The following is a 20,227-nucleotide window of genomic DNA, read 5'->3' as shown; positions in this document are numbered from 1 at the left end:
AAGAAAGGTAGAAACTGATTTGAATAATTGCAGTCCAATTTCTACAGCAAAGGTTTTAAAGCTTTTTTTTTTTTGAGCTTGATGTAAGTCTATTCACATGTATGATTATATTTCTGCATTCAAAAAGCTCTGCACAAAACCAGTGAGAAACATCTTCAGAGGACCCTGGATCAGGACTTAAATGAACCACTTGGACTCATTAATTCACTTACCAAAGAAAACAGGACATACTAAGTGTTCTGCACGAGACTGCTGCCAAGGAAAGCAAATATATTGTTTTCACTGGCAAGCAAGTTAAAAAAACCTGAACAGCTCAACGCTGCCTTCGAAGATTGGACTCTACTCATGACTTCTACCAATCCTGTTGGAAAAATGAGATCAGCATCTTTGTGGTAAAATTCATAGTGGTTTGCAATACTAATATATGTATGCACAGCATCTTCTGCACTCTGCTGCTGATGATTTGCAGCAGGCCTGGCCAAAACCTCTGGTGATGCTGCAAAGACACAGCCCCAGAGTGACTCAGCCAATGCTTGCCACAGCTCTGGCAGGAGTCGGCATGCTCTGCTGACATCACACTCCAAGCACACCGACCTCACCACAAGCCTCACTTGCTGCAGTCAGCTACTGAAAAAGGAAACAGGTGTATATTAAAAAAAAAAGAACAAAAAAACCAAACCAAACAAAAACCCCTTAAAACTTGATGGTGTTCATGATACTTTTCCTTGGCACAGTGGACTAGGATGTTCAGGCACTGTTAAGCAGGAAGGGTAAATGGGACCTTGTGGTTTGGAAACACAAGAAATACATCTTCCCTCACACTGCTAAATTCCTCTGCCTGAATATGCAGCAGGCAAAGCCCTTTAAAAGAAAGCCCCATGCTCTGAAAAACAGCACATAGGCCACTCCAAATGACTTAATTGGCTTCATTTTAAAGAAGGGAAGAAGGAAGGCAAGACTTCTGCAAGAGCATGAATGTTCCTTTTACACCAGGAAATAAAATTCTTCTAGTATCAGCCATCACAAGGATCAAAGCCTAATTTTCAGGCAACAGTTGGTTCCCAGTGCAAGATTAAGACAAGGGTCACTGCTCAGAGATAAGGTTTGTAACAGGAATCTTTCCGCAGTCAGTTTCTCACCCAGATCTTCTGCTGAGGTCAGTCACAGATTGATATCAATAAATTCAGTTGTGCCACACTTACGAACTAACAGCATCGGGGTATCAATATAATGGCCGAAGTCAGAACCAGGATTAGGAATAAGGTTAGGGTTTAGGAAGGGATGTGCTCCACCACCAGGATTATTGCCGAGTCCTGCACAGTCTGACCTTCGTGATGCCCTTTACTTGCATTTTAGAAAGCAGGGCATGACTTGTAAGTTAAAGGCTAGAATTAAGGTTAGTCCCTCTCATCCATGTTTCTTCCTGAGTTGCAGTAGGCTCCCTGAAACAGTCCTGGGCTGACTCACATACAAACACTCCACCCAGAATGCAGCTGACTAAAGGAGAGCCATTGATTAGGGTTAAGACTGCCATAGCAAATAAGTTTAAGTAAGAGGTGGCATCAGTTAATTAAAAGAGCCTGTGTTTAGTACTTGACCAACAGTGGATGTCTATCCAGTGACCCAGGCTGGACTGGAGGAGAAAGTGTGGTGGTGGTGCAGCTAGTGACAGGGGGCTGCAGCAGCAGGTTTCTTGCTGTAGTTTAAGCTTAGTGAGCTATGTTAAACTCCTGCCTGGCAGGTGTAGTGCCCTATGTTTAATTCTGGGGCATTTAGTTAAACTCTGGTTAATGGCTGGGTTAGGGACTTGGTCTCCAGGATTGGGTCTCCCGCTGAATTAAACAATAGCCCTCTGCAGCCTTGCAGCAAAGCCTCAGTGCAGACTTTGCCCCACTCCTAGCCCCTAAGTCTCAAGGTTCACAGCAGAAAATCTCCAGAGCTTGGGCAGCAGAAGACACAGACCAGATCTCAGCTCAGTGTCACAGGCAGGTGTCACTGCAGAGCCCCAGCCCAACCCAAGACCACAAGGCTCAGCCTCACACTGTTCCTTGGCTGAGTTATGAATACCTGAAAAATGCCACACCACACTCTTGAGCCAAGAAACACACGGCAGCTTGGCATTAGAGGGAGCATGGACAGATCCCAGGCCAAGGTCTGGGCACAGTGTTGCTGCACATGTGCTACTTTAGGTTCAGGTCCTTTCCAACCCAGACAGACATATTAGTACTTAATTGGAGAGTCAAGGTAGTTTTACCTCTACTTATTTTGCTACAAAGACTCACACGGGATGTGTGCTAGGGCCAGAATCCACATCACGGCCCTGGTGAAAATCCAGAGAAATGCTGTTGATTTTAGTGCAGTTATTGTAGATCTATGCAGTGAAATCCTCTAAACCTAGCCCAGGCAATACCCTTGCACAGGTCACTGTTAAACTACGTTTACTTGACAGAGGCAGCAGACCAGTGAAGCAAGGCTACCAAAAGGTTACAAAACCAACTTCCTAGACAGAGTGCAAGATCTGCCCCACAGATAAAAATATAAAAGGCCGGTGTTTCTCTTCCACTTTATTCACTGCTAGACTGCTAGTAAGAACCCACTAGTAAGAGGAAAAAACAAAACAACAAAAAAACCCCAACAGAAAACACTAAGAGTGAATAATTTTCCTCCTTTCTCAAGACCTTTCTTATCTATGAAAATCAACAGGCCTAGCAACAGTAGCAATGATTTATTGAGCCACACCTTTACAGTGCCTTCTGTGCCCTATGGTAGGTGGGAGCACGCAGATGGCAGGAGACAATGCCTCTGATCCAAGCAGCTTACCCTTGGCAAGGTATCCGACTACCTCTCCACAGCAGCAGGCTTCTGACCACAATGGAGGGAGTCCATCTCTGAAGGTTTCCAAGGGTCATGTAATTTCTAGGAGCTATGGGGCACAGCACTATCCCCAATGTGACCAACGGAGTGACACATGCCCAGCTCCTTGGAGGATCAGGCCAGAAACTGCTCCGAAGTCAGACAGGAGTAAACAGGCCCAAGAGCATGCAGATACTCCATTACTTACCTGCGGCTGAGAGGCCAGATTCATCTTATAAGGATGCGTCTTTCCCTCCTCATTTACAAGTGGTGACCAGACTTTTGACTCCGTTCTGCAACACACAGATTTTTAATAGTTAATCTGTTTTCATCACTGAGCATCATTACTGTTATTAAAAGACTTGAAGTTAATCAATTTCCCAAACATTTCCCCAGTCTTTTGTATATAGCACTATCCACATCAGGAGGAATCTGGACAGCCTCATTTTAGGCACGTAACTTGGATGAATTAGTTATGTTGTATGAGGTCCTTGGAGAAAGACAGGATCTCAGCCTTGACTATCCTGGCTTATCCTTTGGGGCTCCACTGGCAACACATCCAGCACGGGCTCCAACCCAGGCAGTAGAGTTGGGAGTCACCCAACAGCAGAAGCTGGAGATATCCCTTAGATGCAGATCCTTTAATTAAGTGGGACAATTCATATTACTGTGTGTTTCAGTTTTTATAGGTAGCTGCAAAGAGGAATTATTCTTGCCTGTATTGACTATACAGAGAACATTTCATTCTTGAAGTTGGGCTGCCTTGGATAAGCTAAAAATATTTTTTGGTTTGGGCCTGAGGAATTTTATTCTTATTTATACAGTAGTACCTATGCTGCACAAACAGAGGCTTTTGGGAATTATAAAAAAGAAAATGGGTCCAAGTCCGCAATGGGACTAAGCACTGAGGTGACATAATGTGTCAGAGAGACTCTACATAAACTTTACTGGTCTGTGGTCCCTATTACTCACAGCAGCCTGAAACACAAGTCAAGAGCTGTGACCAAAACCAACTGCTTTTACCATCATCATTCTGGAGTTTTGCTATGTCCCAAAGAACAACAGACAAAAAAGTGGTGAGGAAGAAGCAGAGTGTTTAGATTTGCTTCAGATACTTTGTGGGAAACATATGCTACCTACTTTTCTCAGAAGTACAGACAGCAGTTAGCATCTCAGATGGACTAAACAGTGCCATTTTTCCCAAACTTTTTAATAGTAGGGAACGAGTAGCTGCAGTATTGCTGAATGAAAACCACTGTTCAATGCTAAACATTGCATCATGCGGCAACCAGATGGCTGATAAACTCTTAGGATGAGTTTTGAAAACCATGTCCTGTTTTGACAGGAGCCCTTTATAGAATCTGCAACTGCACATAGATGTACTTCCCAGGTATTTGTGGGTCCAGGGTCAGTTACGATTAAAGTACTTAGTTAGTAAAACAGGAATGCTTCCACTGAGAATTCACTGGATAACTGGAAAGAGACTTTAAACAGAAAAGGCTTATAAAACTGACAAGGATGGAGAAACAGGGTATAGAGCTACCCACGATAAATTCAATCTGGTCTACACTATTCCTCTAAAAGCCCTCCAATGTCAGGACATTTTTTTAAACAGCCCAAATTTAACTGTGATGTACGTGCATAACCCAGACACTTGCTGCGTAAATAGTATTTTAATACTGACATCCAAAAGGTAGCTCAGTGGGAGGAGGCAGGAGGCAGCATTCTCACTCAAGGAAGAGGAGAAGTTTTATTGACCTGCTATTGCATCTACTGCACTCTAGACTTTACACGGAAGAAACCTGAATGAAATCTGCTGTGCTGTACCTCCTTTCACAGGCAAGTACAAAGACACAGGTCACACCAGATATCATCCTTTACAAGCATTCAGGCACAGCAAACCTTTGACTCCAGACTATTGCACCCTGCAGGCTCAGCTGCAGTGCTGATACCCGACAACCTACATCCCCCAAATCCTGGCATCTGGCAAGCTGGGGCACACACAGACTAACAAATATGAATGTAACAGCTGCATGGGATCAGATCCATGCCCATCTGATCATTATCTTGTCTCAATAGATGCCGTTACTGGATGCAAACATACCCCAGGTGAGTATAAAACAGCCATTCCCTCCTTGCTTCTGGCAACAAGTGCTTTAAGGTACCTGAGGAACCAGAGATTTTAACCAGATTATGGCTATCAAGCCTGACAAAGTCACAGCCATCTATAGGATGGCTGTATTCTGCACTTGAAGACTGTGTTTGCAGAGGGGAGCAGCCCACTGACCAACGCAAAGCATTATTCCTTGAAATTGTTTGGAGATCATGTGCAACCAAGTTTCACCTCCTCTGGAACAAGAGGGGCCACAGCAAAGTATATGGGAATCAAATAGTCTGCAAGTCAGGCTGTAAGCAAGTGGACATTGGCTGGAGATGAAAGAGCAGATCAGAGAGCATTAAACACTTCAGCTGATTTCTAGCATGAGGCACCCCTGTGCCAGTTCTCACTAGCAGTGATCTAAGTACTTTTGAGGTAGCATTTTCTTTTGCAGCAGCTTAATATTATCAGATTCCAGAAGCACCAAAAGGCCTTATTCAGGCTGAAAATTTAAGCTTAGAGCAGACCAATATACAAATACAGAACAGAAACCTCTCCTCAGGAACCAGGGCACTTGCTTTCCTCCCACTGCCCTTCACTCAATGCATTTGAGGTGACAGCACCTTGGTCTCCAGCATAGGGGAGGCAGCTATGGCCAACTACGGCAGCCAATGGGTTTTCTCCTCCCTTATTTATTAGCAAGGCAAAAAGCACAAGTTTGTTTCCCAGCCTGCTGCCATTCTGATCTGTCACTGGATATAAATGGAAGCAGCAAGGTCACTCCAGGCTTCACTTTCAATCCAGTTTAAAAGTTATCCAAACAGAAAGGTTAAATAGCCCGTGTGGTTGTTCCTCTAAGGCTGGGAGGATAAAGCTTCCCTTTGTCTTCACAACAGCTGCAGCAGAGACCTTCAGCCACTCTCAACAGCCCATTTATGGCCCCAGCAAAGCAGCAAAGATGAGACAGCTTTGCTCTCACTGGCTTTGCCTATTGGGGCTTTCAAGGTGAGTGCCCCATCCCACCACACTGGAGCCCACAGCCTGCAGGTCATCGGTGGGACTGCTGTGGTCCCAGCTTTCAGCAAGGGCTTCCTGGCTCTGCTCCTGGTGTCACTGCCTGCACTTTTACTCAAGTGTGGCAGGAGAAAGAAAAACAGCACCTAAAAGTTCACCTTATGTCCCACTGCTGGCCCAGGACTTATTTTCTGAAGGGCTGGGAAGCGTGGACACAAGGCACAGATGATAAGGTGGATTGGTTAGACTCATCATGTTTGTATCTTATCTATATGTGTTCACATCTTATTTCTGTGAAGAAGGGAACAGGCGTCAGAGCAGACAGTTCAAACCCAGCCTCAGTGCAGTGCCCTGAGTTCACAGCAGGCTATTACTGGTAGGACTGTAGTGGCTTTCTGGAAGATTTTCTTCAGATCTGGAGAGGAGGACCCCCCAGCCACAAAACCGACTCCACACTCCCCCTGATGAGGCAGTATCCCTGCCACAGAGCATGGCCACTCTAGCAGGGCTGCCTCCCCACCAGTGGTGGGGCTGGATGTCCAACAACCTGCTGAGGAATCACACCCTGTCTTCAGGGAAAGCCAGCAGGCTTCAGCATGCCCATAGGATCTCACAGACTCCTGCTTAAATTGATGAATAGTTATTTTAGAACATGGTTTCTAATGCATATTCTTTCAAAAGAGATTCCAGATAAGCGCAATGCTCAAATAGTGCAGAAAGAGAAGACAAACCCATGATACCCAAACAAGCCTGGGAACAAGTGCCAGTCAAATTAATTGCATGCACGTGGATAGACAAGCTTCGTCATGTTTGCAGTTTACATTTCCATGCTGTTTCCTTACTACAGGAGAGAATGCAACGAAGACAGGGCCAGGGAACGAGCCATGCATATGCCGTTTCATCCAGGCAGAAACCAAGAAATTTCTCTGATACTAGTTTGGATGGGGAGGAACTGGTAAGAAGGGGAGGAAGGAAACTGCATGCGAGTCAAGGCAAGAATCTGGAGAGTTATTTACAAAATACAACACTTTAAGAAGCTTGGCTTGAACATGGTATAATATAAACATTGCAGGAGCCTAGATTTTGCTATCAATGCTTTGTGTGCAGAGCTGGGCCATAGCTTCAAGGGAAAATTCAGAGCTGGAAAATGAGGCTCTAATTCTGTGTGCCAGGAACTGCATAAGTAACTTGGGTAAAGGTGAGCGGCACACTTACACTCCCATTTCAATCACCAGGATGGAAACAACTAAGATACCAAAGTAGCAACTAAACCCATAAAGAGAGAGAAGGTCCTTGTGCAACAGTTTGCTAGCTGAAAAATGAGGAAAGATCTAAAGAATTCCTCTTTCAACCCTCCCCAAGAGTTTTAGACAGGCATTTTAATAATGTTTAGAGACTAACTACAAGAGCTTTCAGGCCACCAGGAAGGTGCCTTTTAATCAGCCTTTTAGTTACAACAGCTGCAAAGTACATGCCTTTGGATTTAAACACAAGCAGTCACTTTTAGCAACCATCCATTAGTGGACATATTCACTTCGGCAAGCAAAACTGTACTTCGGCTGCATGCAGCCTACTGCCAATTCAAACAGCAACGCTAGGCACAACTTGCTAGAGACAAAAGGCCCCAAATTAATTTTTTCACACATGGCCCTCTGCTCCAGGCATTTCAGGTGTCTCTTCATGCAACCATAGAATACAAAAGGGCAACTCCAGCTGTGCAGAAGAAGCAACAAAAGTCTATCGCAAGCGGTTTCATTACAGAGTTACGAAGGACTCAATGCCTGACTGCTCAGACTTACACTGTTCTTCCACCAGCCAGCTACATAGAGTTAACTACTTTTGCCTCACCGAAGAAGCTGTAGAAACACAACAAATGCCAAGCTTGACTTGTCAAAATGACTTTGAACGTGCCAATCATTAGTAAAAGCTGTGGGCAAGCACCCAGGAGTGCTGGGAGCACCACACCAGCCATGGAGAGGTTGTGAGCTGCCACAGAGGGTCAGGCAATCTGCATGCCCTTATATAGCTGCATGCAGAGCATCAGGCTTTTCCCAGGGCCAAAAGAATTATTAGTAAGATGACAGAGCTGGAAAACGCTTCTTGGCAGGGAAGCGAGAAGCAAACCTAAATGAGTCAATGGATTCTACCGACTTCCTAGAACACAAATTCGAGCCTATTGTGGCTTTGTGCAACTAGTCCTCACAGCTGAGGCCTGGGAACACATGGAGCAAGCAAGAGTGCAACTGAACCTACCGAATAAAATGCAGATAACATCACACACATTCTCTCTTTTTCATAAGCATCTACACATGATCCTTTCTGACAACGCAATGAATGCGCTAGTAGCAGATCTGACTTCCCTGATCCTAGCACTTTTCAAAGAACAAATACATAGCTTCATTCCTTGGCATAACTTTCAGCAAACAGACTGTTTTGCAAACAAAAAAGGTGCATTAATATATTATATGCTGGTAGCAGAGCTGCAGAAAAGCAGCTTGAAATTTGAAGGACTGTAGGAGCAGAACAAGAGATTACATGTTTGCAAACCCTTTTCACAAATATTCTTCTCTTATTACCACCCCCAGCCTGCCTCTGGACATAGAGGGAAGGGCAGACTCACTGTGGGAACACTTCTTTTTTGTTGAAAAAAAGCATATAAATACACACTTTATCTTTGAGTTGCTCAGAGCTGCATATGAACACAGTTCCACCACCCATTTCGTGACTAAAGCCACAGGCAAAGAGCTATTTGTTTTAGAAATAAATTTTCACCTGTGCTGCAATGAACATTTGTCTGCTTTTGTAGATCTGCAGCTACAGCTACATGGAGCTGTGTGTCAAATTCATCATGAGAATTAGTTCCTCCTGAGCCTTCCCTTCTTTGAGTGCTCTTTGTCAAGGCAAGCATCTTTCTCAAAATACACTGAGTTTCCAAAGGAAGTTGACAGCTTTCTCCAGTCTGTTGGACATGTCTTGCTGCTTACCCCCGTTAAAGGAAAATCAGAGGTGTGCTTGGAAGGGGTGCAGCCTGAGGGGAGGCTTAAAATGTCAGTGCAACAATGTATGCATCCTAATTGGAAAAAGAAAAAAAAAAAAAAAAAAGAGCAGCTCTTCTCAAAGACTCAAGATCCAAAACTTCATTTTTCCTACAAATGGGAGAGGCTCAAAAATCTGTCCATGAAATTTCTCTGTTTAGCAACTGGGTGGTTTTGAGTTGACTGAAGCACAGTCTGATGTAGCTCAGTCTTTCTGCATGCACCATACAAAACCATAGTGCTGAGCTTGATTTTACACCGCTGAAGACAGTAATGGAACCTTTACTTTGGTTTCTTGGGAACTACATTTCTAAAACCCCTCTCTAGCCTGAAACAAAAAGCAAAATGAATGAACAAACACAGGCTCGGAAAAGAGCAGGGAGCTGCTAGACACACTATGTTCAGCAGGAATTTGGTGTACGCGGCAACATTGTTGAACACTCACATTCAAGGCAGAAAATAGACCTTTCCAACTCTGTTCACACAGCAAACAGCAAAGCACCTGGCAGGGCTGCTTAGAAAAGCATATTCAGAGAAAGTAGTTTGTGGCTGGGTTTTAAATCCTAGGAAATTAACAGATTTGCACCTTTTGGCGAAAAAGCAGACCAGGCATGTTTTCTTCAGCTAGTAATTTGATCCATTTTTAATGGTGATATGTGTTAGACTAGATTTCCTGCTTACGATCTCATCTGAAGTATTTTTGGACTGTTACCATCATTAAGGAAAATACTGAAGCAGGAAACATTGGAATGCTGTTGATATTCACAATACAAAACACAGTACACAGTGCAAACAGCATTTCCTTTACCAGAAGGGTTTAAGTGCTTTCAATTCTCTACATTTACATTTCTCTTAAATAACCATTAGTACAGCCAAACATGAAGACATCTTAACCATTTGGCTACCATTAAAATAGAAGAGGGTTGCATATTTGCAGAACATACACATACAAATTTTGTTTTGGTCCACAGAAGAGCACAAGATGACAACAAGCATAGCACAACACTCTCCCAGCCTCCAGCTACTTGCAGCTTAAGGGCTTTCTGCAGCAGAGATACTGCCAGGGTATATAATATCCTTTATAGTTTTGCCTTCCATTAATTCACCCACTCTCCTTTTGAACCCATGTACACTTTTAGAATTCACAGCACAGTCATAAATGAAGTCTCCACTGGCACGAAAGTGTTGACCCGTTGGTGGAACCAAAACACCTGATGTTAAGCTCAGACCCATGTCTAAAATCCCTCCTGGCACGACCTTGCTGCCACCCTGAATGCAGGTCAGAGAGCATTTTGCACAGGTAATCATTTAAATGAGTAATCGTTTAAAATTCATCAGATATGAAATTAAAATTCACTAAGGATTTATGCTTTCACACGACACCTCTACAATGGTGAGCAGAAAAAGACTGGAAGACTTCTCACTGTGGAAAACCTGGCACAGCTGGGCACATTCTCAGCACCAGCTGTGTGTGATGCTCCAGCCCATGGAGCTGCTGCCCTGTCTGACCAGTGGTCTTTGCCATCGTGGCTACTTGGTACAACTGATTCAGCTAATGAGCTACAACTGCAGAGCATGGAGACCAGACCCAAGAGTTGGTGGTGTTGAAGTGCAAATGATATGCTTTCCTTGTCATACTCAGCCAACTACTTACAGAGCTACTTCAAGAGAGAAAAAACTTCCAGCTCTGACCTGATTGTATTGTCAGCCTTCCTCACTAACTATATGGTCAAGTCTTACTGTCAGAGTTTGGCCCAAGGTTCAGGAAGTCCAAGCCATACCAGTTGGCCAGGTGGCACGCATTTTCCCAAGTGCCTTCCACCCTCTCCACCTCTGTAGCGATGGTCTTCCCCTCTTTATAGAGGAGGGCTGACCACTAACCCATAGTCTGCTTTCCTCACCCATTTCCTCTACCCTAAGTTGAACAGGAAGATGAAGTATGGGCTCCAACTGTTTTAAAATGCCTTCTCTGTCACCCCTCTAGTCCTGCTCTCAAGATCTTCCATTTTAAGGTCTTGGTCTTAGACTGCAAAGTAAAGAAGAGCTCTAACCTCAGCAACCAAGACTACATTGCATTTCTGACCACTGAGTCCAGCTGCATTTGGGACAACACAGTAACAGGGGCCCAGAAGGAGACAGCTGGGTGTTAGCGGTAAAATACTCTCAATAGAGTACAACCAGGAAAGACCACGATGCACACTACTGTCTTTTGGCATTAAAGAGCTTTCTTCTCTGAGAAAGCCTCCTGCAATATCGTATTCCCCAATACAAACACATCTCTAGTGGTTATCAAGTCTCCAAACAAGTAAGCAACTCCTCCCTAAGCAGAACTTTACTCCCAAAGAAGAAGGAGGACCAAAGACGTGAAGTTCCCTAGAATCATCTAAAATGGATTCTACATAGAGTATTGGGTAGTAATATCAAATCCTAAAGTGGATAAGTAGTGAGATCACTGCTTTCATGTCCTTGTGGTCTTGACACTCTTCTTAGCCATTTTGTCAGCAGTACTCCTCAATCACTACAGCAGCAGAAGCGTCCAGCACACACTCATGCTACCTCATTGAAAGGGGGTCTTGAAAAAGAGTTGGGCTGTGCTAACTCAAAGCCCCTGCATGGTTTTACACAGCTGCACATCCAGCTAGAAATCTCTCCCTGGGCAGCTTCCACACCCAAGGCTGATGAAACATGCATGGGGTAGCTATAAAGTTAACAACTTTGTAATTAACTTTAGGAAACACATTTTACAGACTCAATGATCTGTAAGAGTGAGCTTGCCTGCAGGCTGAAAGAGCCCTTGCCTCCCCTCCTTTCTCCCAGCCAGAACCACATGGCACTGGTTTGCTAAGTCAAGCAACTGGGTATTTCAGAGAGGAAAAGAAGCACTCCTTCACAGGAAGATTACAGGCTGCCAAGTTAGAGGCCAGTGTGAGAAACTCTGGGGCTAACAGGCTGCTGCAATGCTCCCCACCCATTCACACTGCCTGCACTGTGCTCCATTCTTCCCTCTGAATTCCCTCAATGAATTGTCAGGCTTTTTTTGGCCAAGACCCATTGCTTCTTCCTGAACTGGGAAATGCCTGCTGAACTCCTGGCATTGTCCAAGCTATGGTAAAAGATTTCTGTTTATCACAGAAAAGCCCTGGAAAACTGAACTACTGTGTCATTTAAGGCATGCTTTTGCACTCCTTCTGAAAGCACTTCCCCTGCATCTGCCGTGAAGCTGATGGACAACTGCTTTGTGGGAAGACAGCCACAGGAAAAACTCACTCCAGAGCAACTAGAAATGCCACACTGCATCTACCATCTGACTTTGAGAAGTGCTGGTACCCATGGCTACAATTCAAACCAAGAGGAAGGATAAATCCCCAGCACCCTTGAAAAAAAAAAAAACAGGCTTCAGTTCTTTTAAGAAGCAATGGGTCAATGCAAAGCAGACCCCTGCCTTCCCAGTCTCCATTTCTTCTCCATACAAAGATGGCCCAAGAAAAAAGCACGGCTGGGGAAGGGAATGAAGCTGTCCATTGCTCTGCAGCTCAAGACAGTAGGAAGGCTGAAGCTAGCCCGTGCTCTACACTGGTGACAAAGACCATGGCTCAGCTGTCACCTTCCTTTAGTTTTTCACGATTTGAAGAGACTGATGCCTGACAGGTACCTCGATGCACCCTGGGTCGTTACTGTTTAGCACTGTTGGCGGTGTTTGATCAAGAGGCTCCAAAATGTGCAACCTTTCCGAGTCTGTGCATGGCAAAAACTAGGCAATTCATAGCTTGGACAACACACAACTGTATGTTTTAACTGCTAAATTAGTGCAACAGGAAGAAAGGTCTCCTCTGGTTGTACGTCCTCTGCTATAAGTGAAGTTTTCATGAGACCTGTCTTTGATTTCTTGCTGTCAGGAGCCACAGAATAGGCTGACAGACTCCGACACAAATTATCAGCCAACTTCTCACTGGGAAAATTGTTTTCATAAGGTCAAAGTGCAGCAAATGCAAGCAGCATTAGGATTAAAGGCTGAAATGCAGTTCCCTCTTGCTATCCAGCGCCTGGCCAAAGCACTAAGAGGTCAAATTAAACAAACTAGCCAGAGAGGTCTGCTGTCAAACCAAAACATAGCTACTGCCCACCCCACATCCCTCCCTCTCTCCATCCCCAGTCTCGCTCAGCAACGTACCTGCTGACCGTCAGAGTTAATTCATCTGTGCAACCCTTGATTTTGTTCTGCGCCTCAAGGTGCGTCATGTTATCTGTGTTTACTCCATCAATAGCTATGATCTGGTCTCCCATACACAAGTGGGCTATTGCAGCTTTGCTACCTGGAGTCACCTAAGGGAAAACAAGAAGAGTGAATAGACTTTCTAGGGAGAAGGTTTCCATAGCAACATTTGAAAAACAGTTGGAGCACTCAGGGCTTCTCTCACTGGTACCTGTAAGCAAAGAGGTGAAAACTAATGAAAGTAAATTCTCAGCAGAAATCTATCTGGGTCTCTTAGATGCTCCTCAGTATTAGTTAGGGTCTGGATTCTATTTTGGGACCCACAGATAGAAATTTGGGGAGGGGACAGCAGGTAAATAATAAAAATTGTATTTTCACTCAAGGCAATTGGCTTTGTGCTAGAGAGCAAGAACATACAGAAAGCAACTCTGTTCTTCGCTGGACAGAGAAGTGCTCTCCAAAACGGAAGGTGCTAAGGACAGCCAGGAAGTCCAGACCTCTAAGAATGGAGGTGACAGAAGAGTATCAGAGTCATTGCAACACAGTCAACACCAATCATAAACACCTTCATCTGCACCATGATCTCGTTTGCTTCCTTCCTTGGAAGGAATGTTTGGGGTCAAGATTTTGGATTGCTTCTTTAGTTGTAGTAAACTGGTTTTGCCTGGGAACAGCTGCAACAGACACTAACTGACTTCAGCGAGACCAATCCCAAAGCAGTGCTTGATCGAACAAGCAGACTGGAAAGGAGAAAGACATCAGAAACTTCATCTTTAAACCATAATCCGACAATACTTTCTGAAAAAGTAGAAGCATCATCCCCAGCCTGCCAGCATGACCACAGCTCACCTTGATGCATTCTGCCATATTACAATCTCCCTTTCCTCTCCATGTGTGGTGCTTTGCTTCCCAGATATACTACAGCACTGCTAAAGAGGTGCTGTGCACTGCCTGAGAAATGACTGATGGGAAGGAGCTCAGGGTAATCTCACTGAGATCCCAGACAGACAGAAGACACTATGCAGCAACGCCACCGGTACGATACTCCTCATGAAAAAGAAGGTTCCAGTTAAAACTTGGCATTTTCAAGCAAATCAACTAACTGGTTCACTCATTTTTCCCTCCTAATGAGGGATCCCTATCCTGTTATCAACCGAGATGTCTTTGGGCCAAAATTATTGCCTCAGTGGAGGGTGAAGAATGTCACATTTGTTTGTGGCTTTGCAAACACTACATAAGATTTTGTGCAGTTTTAATGACTTTGTAGAAGGAGCATAATGATTACTGTGGGCTTTCATCAATTATTTAATAGGCAGAGGAAATAAGGGTGGACTGCTCCCAGACATGAGTACAGATTAAAACATGCCTTGCAGCTAAGACATACCTCGTTTATGAGTCCGTTGCAACTGGTATTCATTCTACACATTCATGCTAGGTTTCAGCATGCTGGAAAGCAGCTGAGCAAACTGAGCAGAGCTGTCAGACATAAACAAACATTGGTCACAAGATTTAGCGAGTCCTCCTAATGTAGAATTGGATGGCAAATCATTCCCCCTAAAGAAACATTCACCTCCTAGGGGTGTCACACATTAGCTGCAATCACTGCTTTCCCTGTGCCAAAAATGAGGCTGTTCAGCACACCTCCTCACAGATGTAGCGTGGTATTTTCCCTAACCAGAAGGAAGATCACAGGATGCTTTTCTTTTTTCACCTCTCCACTAGGATAACATTTCATGGAAAAGGGAAGGACACAGATGTCTATCACAGATGTCCAAGGTTGGCCAAGGTGCTCAACATTAAGCCAAAGACCTTGAGATGGGTCAACCAAATAGTGCCTGTCTACCTGCTCACCACTTTTAATGCTGCAAGCAGACTACAAACTGACAGAGGAAGTGCTAATGAAAAGACCAGACAAGCCACCAGATGGATATAGAAGATCTGCTTTAAATGTGAAGATCATTGCCTCCCAAGCTGCAGCCTGCAGCTGACTTGTGGCCTACTAAGACCACTGAGTGCAGCCTGCTGCTGCTTCACTGGATCCACTGCCTCGAGCATACCTTCATGTAAACCTTGTGACAAGGTCACCTAGCAGCCACAAAGAAATCTTGAGCACTGAAAGTCACCCACAGTCCTACCAGATATGGGAGCTGTCATTTTAGAAACCATGAGACAGATCCCTAAAGACATCGTTACACTGGAGGGAGCGTGCAGGGCACACGTTGCAGGTCTGCCCCTGGTCACTAAGCCTTAACCGAGTCTCTTGGTTTCTCGGTGCCTTTATTTCCTCTGCTATCAAAGGAGGGAGAGGGGCACATTGCTCAGCCCTGTGAGGAGCACCAAGTTCAGCACACTATTACCGTGATTCATTTTCGATCAGACAAGACTGCCAAGGGGTCAAGAATAACAGTAGATTAACACTGCCGCTGGAACACTGTCAGAGGCTCAGCCGTACAGCTTGCATTTAAAGACTGATAATCTATGCTACCTGTGGCAGGCTGCTAGAAATGATCCTGTACCACAAGGAGCAGCTGAGCCAGAGTAGCCAGGGACACTGAAGTACTGAAGCCTCCTGAAGAAACCCCAAGAGCCACCAGGATGAGTGAGTGGTATTCACAGTAACATCTCAACGCTTTGTCAGCGCTTGTGGTGTCATGTTCCCCTTCTGTGTCCACTTCAGAGGAATTTGAAATGTGAGTGCTCTTCTCCATCAGATAAGAGCCACTGGTAGCACAAGGGCTATTACATCCACTCAGGTACCATACAAACCTCTCCCCTAAGGGGAAGCTACGATGATGCACAGTAATAAAAAAGATAAGTGAATTTGCCAAAGGGAAACATGTTTTAAAATCCAGTTTCTTCAGTTCTGGAAATAACTTGCCCTGAAATGCAACCTTCCACAAACTGCTCCCCTACAACATCCATCTTGTACTCCCTCCCAGGACTGCTCATAGCAAACATGTCTGCACAAGGGCATGGTACTGCAGGGAACCCATCCCCCATCCTTTTAGGATGATTAATAGCTTCTAATAACATTCCCTTCCCTCCTCATAGTAAAGTCTGGGTTTATCTCGGTGCTGTCAATGCTGCTTTTGAGATTTGCTCATCTACCAGTTAAGTCAGGAAAGTAAAAGCGTTTCTGTTATTAAGTGAGGAGCAGAGAGCTGCCACTGGGAAGATCTTTTCCTGCTTTTATTTTTATCACATCCCTCCCTGGTCCATGGGGAGCAGCAAGGGCAGGCTTATGGCTGGGGAGGGGGACAGGCAGAGGCGCTCAGAGCACTGACAGCTACCAGCCAGCTTACACAACCCAACCAAAAGGACACCAAAAATGCACAAAAGCTTTCAGGCTCACAGGCATCTTGTAAATATTGCACTGCCTGAAACTGCTTTGCTCCTGCTCTCCTCTCAGATGTCTTAAAGCTTTGCATGGAGCAGACATCTGCAGGAACCAAGGGGATGGCAGGCACTGCCTTGCACACCTTGCACAGGCGGGTGACCCCCACATAGAGCTGCACTTCTGCATGGGAGGGTGAAGAGGGCTGAAAGACAGTGCAAGGAACAAAACCTACAAACACAACTTTGCACAAGTTACATCTCATGCAAAGGCATAGCCTCTTGTCTCCTTCAAAAGAGCTCCCTGACTGGCTTGGACTTCCCCCACTGGGGTCAAGCAGCCTCTGGCAGAGGGGACATAGGCAGCATCACAGGGCCCCAGGAGCCCCCCAGCTCCAGGGACATTATCGTCAGGTGAATAAAGTTCGGCACACCCTGTAACATCATGCCCAAGGGCTTCCTTTGAAAAAGAGCCATGCCCTACCTTGTGGTGATTGCTCCCAAGGCAATCGTGTAACACTTTGCCCTTAGGTCATTTCACTGTTGAACAGACAATGATGAGGCAGGCTGAGCAGCACTGCTTCATACCATACCCAAAATAGGTCCCAAAGCTCACCAGAGTGTGCCTATGGTGATGCTCTGTTTGGCCAGCATCTCTGTTAAGAAATCTGGGCTACTACAGAAATAATCTAGGTACTTATAACCAGACACATCAGACTAGGTCCCTGATACCAGCTCAGAGACATTTGCCAGCATATGGAAGAAACAAATAACCCCATAATACATGGACTTGATCGTGTACTCTTTACTCATGCAAAGCTCAGTGTAGCAGATAACTGTTTAGACCAGTTACAGGCTCAGACCCCTCTTTTTAAAGAGGTCCCACAGACTCAGGGTTGGTATGGAGAGAAGAAAAACATACATTATTTTCTTATACTACAAAGTGAAACTTTATGTACATATGCATGTGCACACACACACACATATCTATAAAGCTCTGCAAATGAAGAGGGTAGAAAAATTATCTGCCCCCCTCACCTTCCCTGCACGCACACTTTGGGCTCCACCTTGCCAACACCACCAGGACTGTGCAAAGTTCAGATTCCTCTCTCCCATGTGGTTTGCCTGCTGCCATTCCCTTGCACTGGTGGCTGGGCAACAAATGAAGGACTCAGCCATGACATGTCAAGTCTTTAGCTAGTCTTTGGGCAAGTGCATTTACAACAGAAAAGAAAACACTTCTATTTAGCGGAGGGAATGAGACATATTTGGCTGCTTACCCAGCTCCCAGGCCCTCTTTATAAGACTTCTGTCTGTCCCAGAGCTAGCCAAACACAGCCACGTTTTAAATTTGATGCAATTACCTCCACACACACTACTTAACAAGCTTTGCAGTCCCTGGACAGGGATATATAGTGCCTTTTTTCCTTCTGCAGGCAAGGATCCAAGATGCAGCAGTGGGTATATTAAGGGAAGCTGCTGCCCACAGCAAATGAGAGGGAGGAAGTGTGGGAAGCATTTCTGTGAAAAGCAGCTCCATGTGAGTCAGCATAGATGTGTGGGTCTCAAATTCATTCAATTCTTTCTGGCCTTCTCCCCCTATCCATTCAGGCACACTACTTGCTTACTCCATCAGCCCTCCACAGTTTCTCACAGACCCTACAGCCTCTGGTACCACCCATGACTCCACACCTAGACACACATCGCAAGAAGTGATGAAGAGATAAGAAACAACAAAATTAACATCAGCCAAGAAAAAGATCAGGATAAACAATACCTATCTGAGCTTGAGAGGAAAATCCAGCTGTGTCTTTGCTGGACAGAACAGACATGCAGCAACATACTTCTAAGGCCACCAGCGACAACTAGACATCTCTGACATTCAGTTTAATCCTCCCCACCCACACAAACTGCTCTTTTACCACGAGTAATGTCCTCGGCGCTGGTGTATTATGCTAAGCAGCCACAGTTTCTCCCAGCAAAAGCATGCAGCTGGGTCAGCAGAGATCAGAGGCTATGAGAAAATTCAAGCAAGCACGTTCCCCACCCCTTCTCTTTAGGGAAGGGGGAACAACAGGCCAGTTCCTTACAACCGGCTCCAGGAGATTTTCCTCCCGAGCTGCTCCCATTCTCTGCACCATTACAGTCCAACACTGCTGCAGCCCAAAGCTCACTGGCTGCTCTGTGCTGGCCCAGACCACAACATCACTGGGAGAGAAGGGGAAGGTGGACATGCCCCTGGCTGGTGAAACCCCTGAGTGTCAGCCCACCCCAACAGGGTCTGAGCTTCCACTGCACAAGCCCCTCTGGCAGCCCAGCTCACCCTCACCCTCCTGCCTGCCTTCATGTCCTGCCTATTTCTGACAGCCAGATGAGCATTATTAACACAGAAAAGGGAAGGCATTAGACACAGCACAGAGAGGGCTGACCTCAGGAAGGCAGTGTAAAAAGACATAGGCGAAATGATTTGCTCAGACAGGTTCTCAAGTGGTGGTCAAGGAGTTATTCAGCCCTACAGCTTGTTTTGCAACGTGCCCCACGTTAAAAAAAAAAAAAGTATAAACATTTCTTACAAGACCTCAAAAACATTACATAGAGCTGCTTATCAGCTGAAGCTTTCCTGATGGCTTATGTCATCCTCTAAATAAAATATGTCCAGTAATCAGCAACCATCTAAGATATTATGTCACTGTCCAGAACAACATCAATTGTTTATGCAGTTAAGGCCTCCTTTAATTTCCCTGTTCACACTGAAAAAAACCCAATCCATTTGATGCTGTTATTTTGATGTTGCACCCTTCAAACCCAAAGCATTTTACAAACCAAATACATCTCTTGATGGACAAAGTGATGTTTGAGGGTGAAAGGTACCAAGAAGCTTGCAACCACACATAACTTGACATCTGGGAACAAGCAGATCAGGGAACAAAAAGGACTCACTCTCTTCCAAGAAGTCCAACATTTACCTTTGTCAACTTAAGTTCTGGGGCTTAAAGGTCTCACATAAGATTATGGCTGGTACATACCCTCCCAACATGGAGCTGTCTCTTTAGGTTCTCTGGAGAACTCATCAAGAGCAAGGTGGGTCAGGTTGCCAAAGGAAATGATGCTGAACGCGAAGAAGAGGTACAGCAAAAAGGGTACTCCAAAGTTTGGCGATATAAAGCTGCTGCATAACCCATGGCAAACTAGTCTGAAAAGGTGAACTGCAGAAAGTACAACTCTGGCTCCTAGGAGAGGCAATGGTAGTGCTCCTGCACGTAACTCTGGCAGAAGGTGTTTGATTAGTATCCTAATTCTTTTAAATGTTTTTCTAAAGATAAAACTGCCTCCTAGACCCAGGAAACAGGGCTAGAAAAGATCAAGCCTGTCCTGTGCCCCAAAGCATTCTGTCTTCACTGCGAAAAAATTCTGCTGCTTTACACTTGCTACATATAAGGATGATTTCTTCTCATCCAAACCCCAGCAGTCAGGGAGATCAGCAGAGTCCTTTCCTCTCCTCCACAGCCATTTGTATCTTTGAAGCACAGGCTTGTCCAGCCCCAGCAGCTGCCCGGGAAGCTGCCAGGGTTCATGCTGACTTCAAAGTCTGTAGGGGCATTACTAGGGATATGAACCTCTGCTCTCCATACCCCACACGCTCAGACAGACCAGAAAGGACTCCCTCCAGCAGCAAAGGCA

The 20,227-nt window shown here is 45.1% G+C and overlaps 1 protein-coding gene across 1 annotated transcript in view; it reads right to left on the bottom strand.

Moving 5' to 3' along the window:
• The window catches only part of PDLIM1 (PDZ and LIM domain 1), a 45,149-nt gene that overhangs the window by 19,663 nt on the left and 5,259 nt on the right, over nucleotides 1–20,227 (bottom strand). The window contains exons 2-3 of the mRNA XM_069796432.1: nucleotides 13,172–13,323; nucleotides 3,062–3,146 (exon numbers count right to left, since the gene is read on the bottom strand). Of these exons, the coding sequence (XP_069652533.1) occupies nucleotides 3,062–3,146; nucleotides 13,172–13,323 (237 nt within the window). The remainder of the gene's footprint in view (nucleotides 1–3,061; nucleotides 3,147–13,171; nucleotides 13,324–20,227) is intronic.

Source organism: Haliaeetus albicilla, chromosome 11 (assembly GCF_947461875.1).
Source record: "Haliaeetus albicilla chromosome 11, bHalAlb1.1, whole genome shotgun sequence".
In the NCBI taxonomy this organism is placed as follows: domain Eukaryota; kingdom Metazoa; phylum Chordata; class Aves; order Accipitriformes; family Accipitridae; genus Haliaeetus; species Haliaeetus albicilla.
Note: the sequence above shows the minus strand (reverse complement) of the source record. Positions and strands in the feature narration are given on the sequence as shown.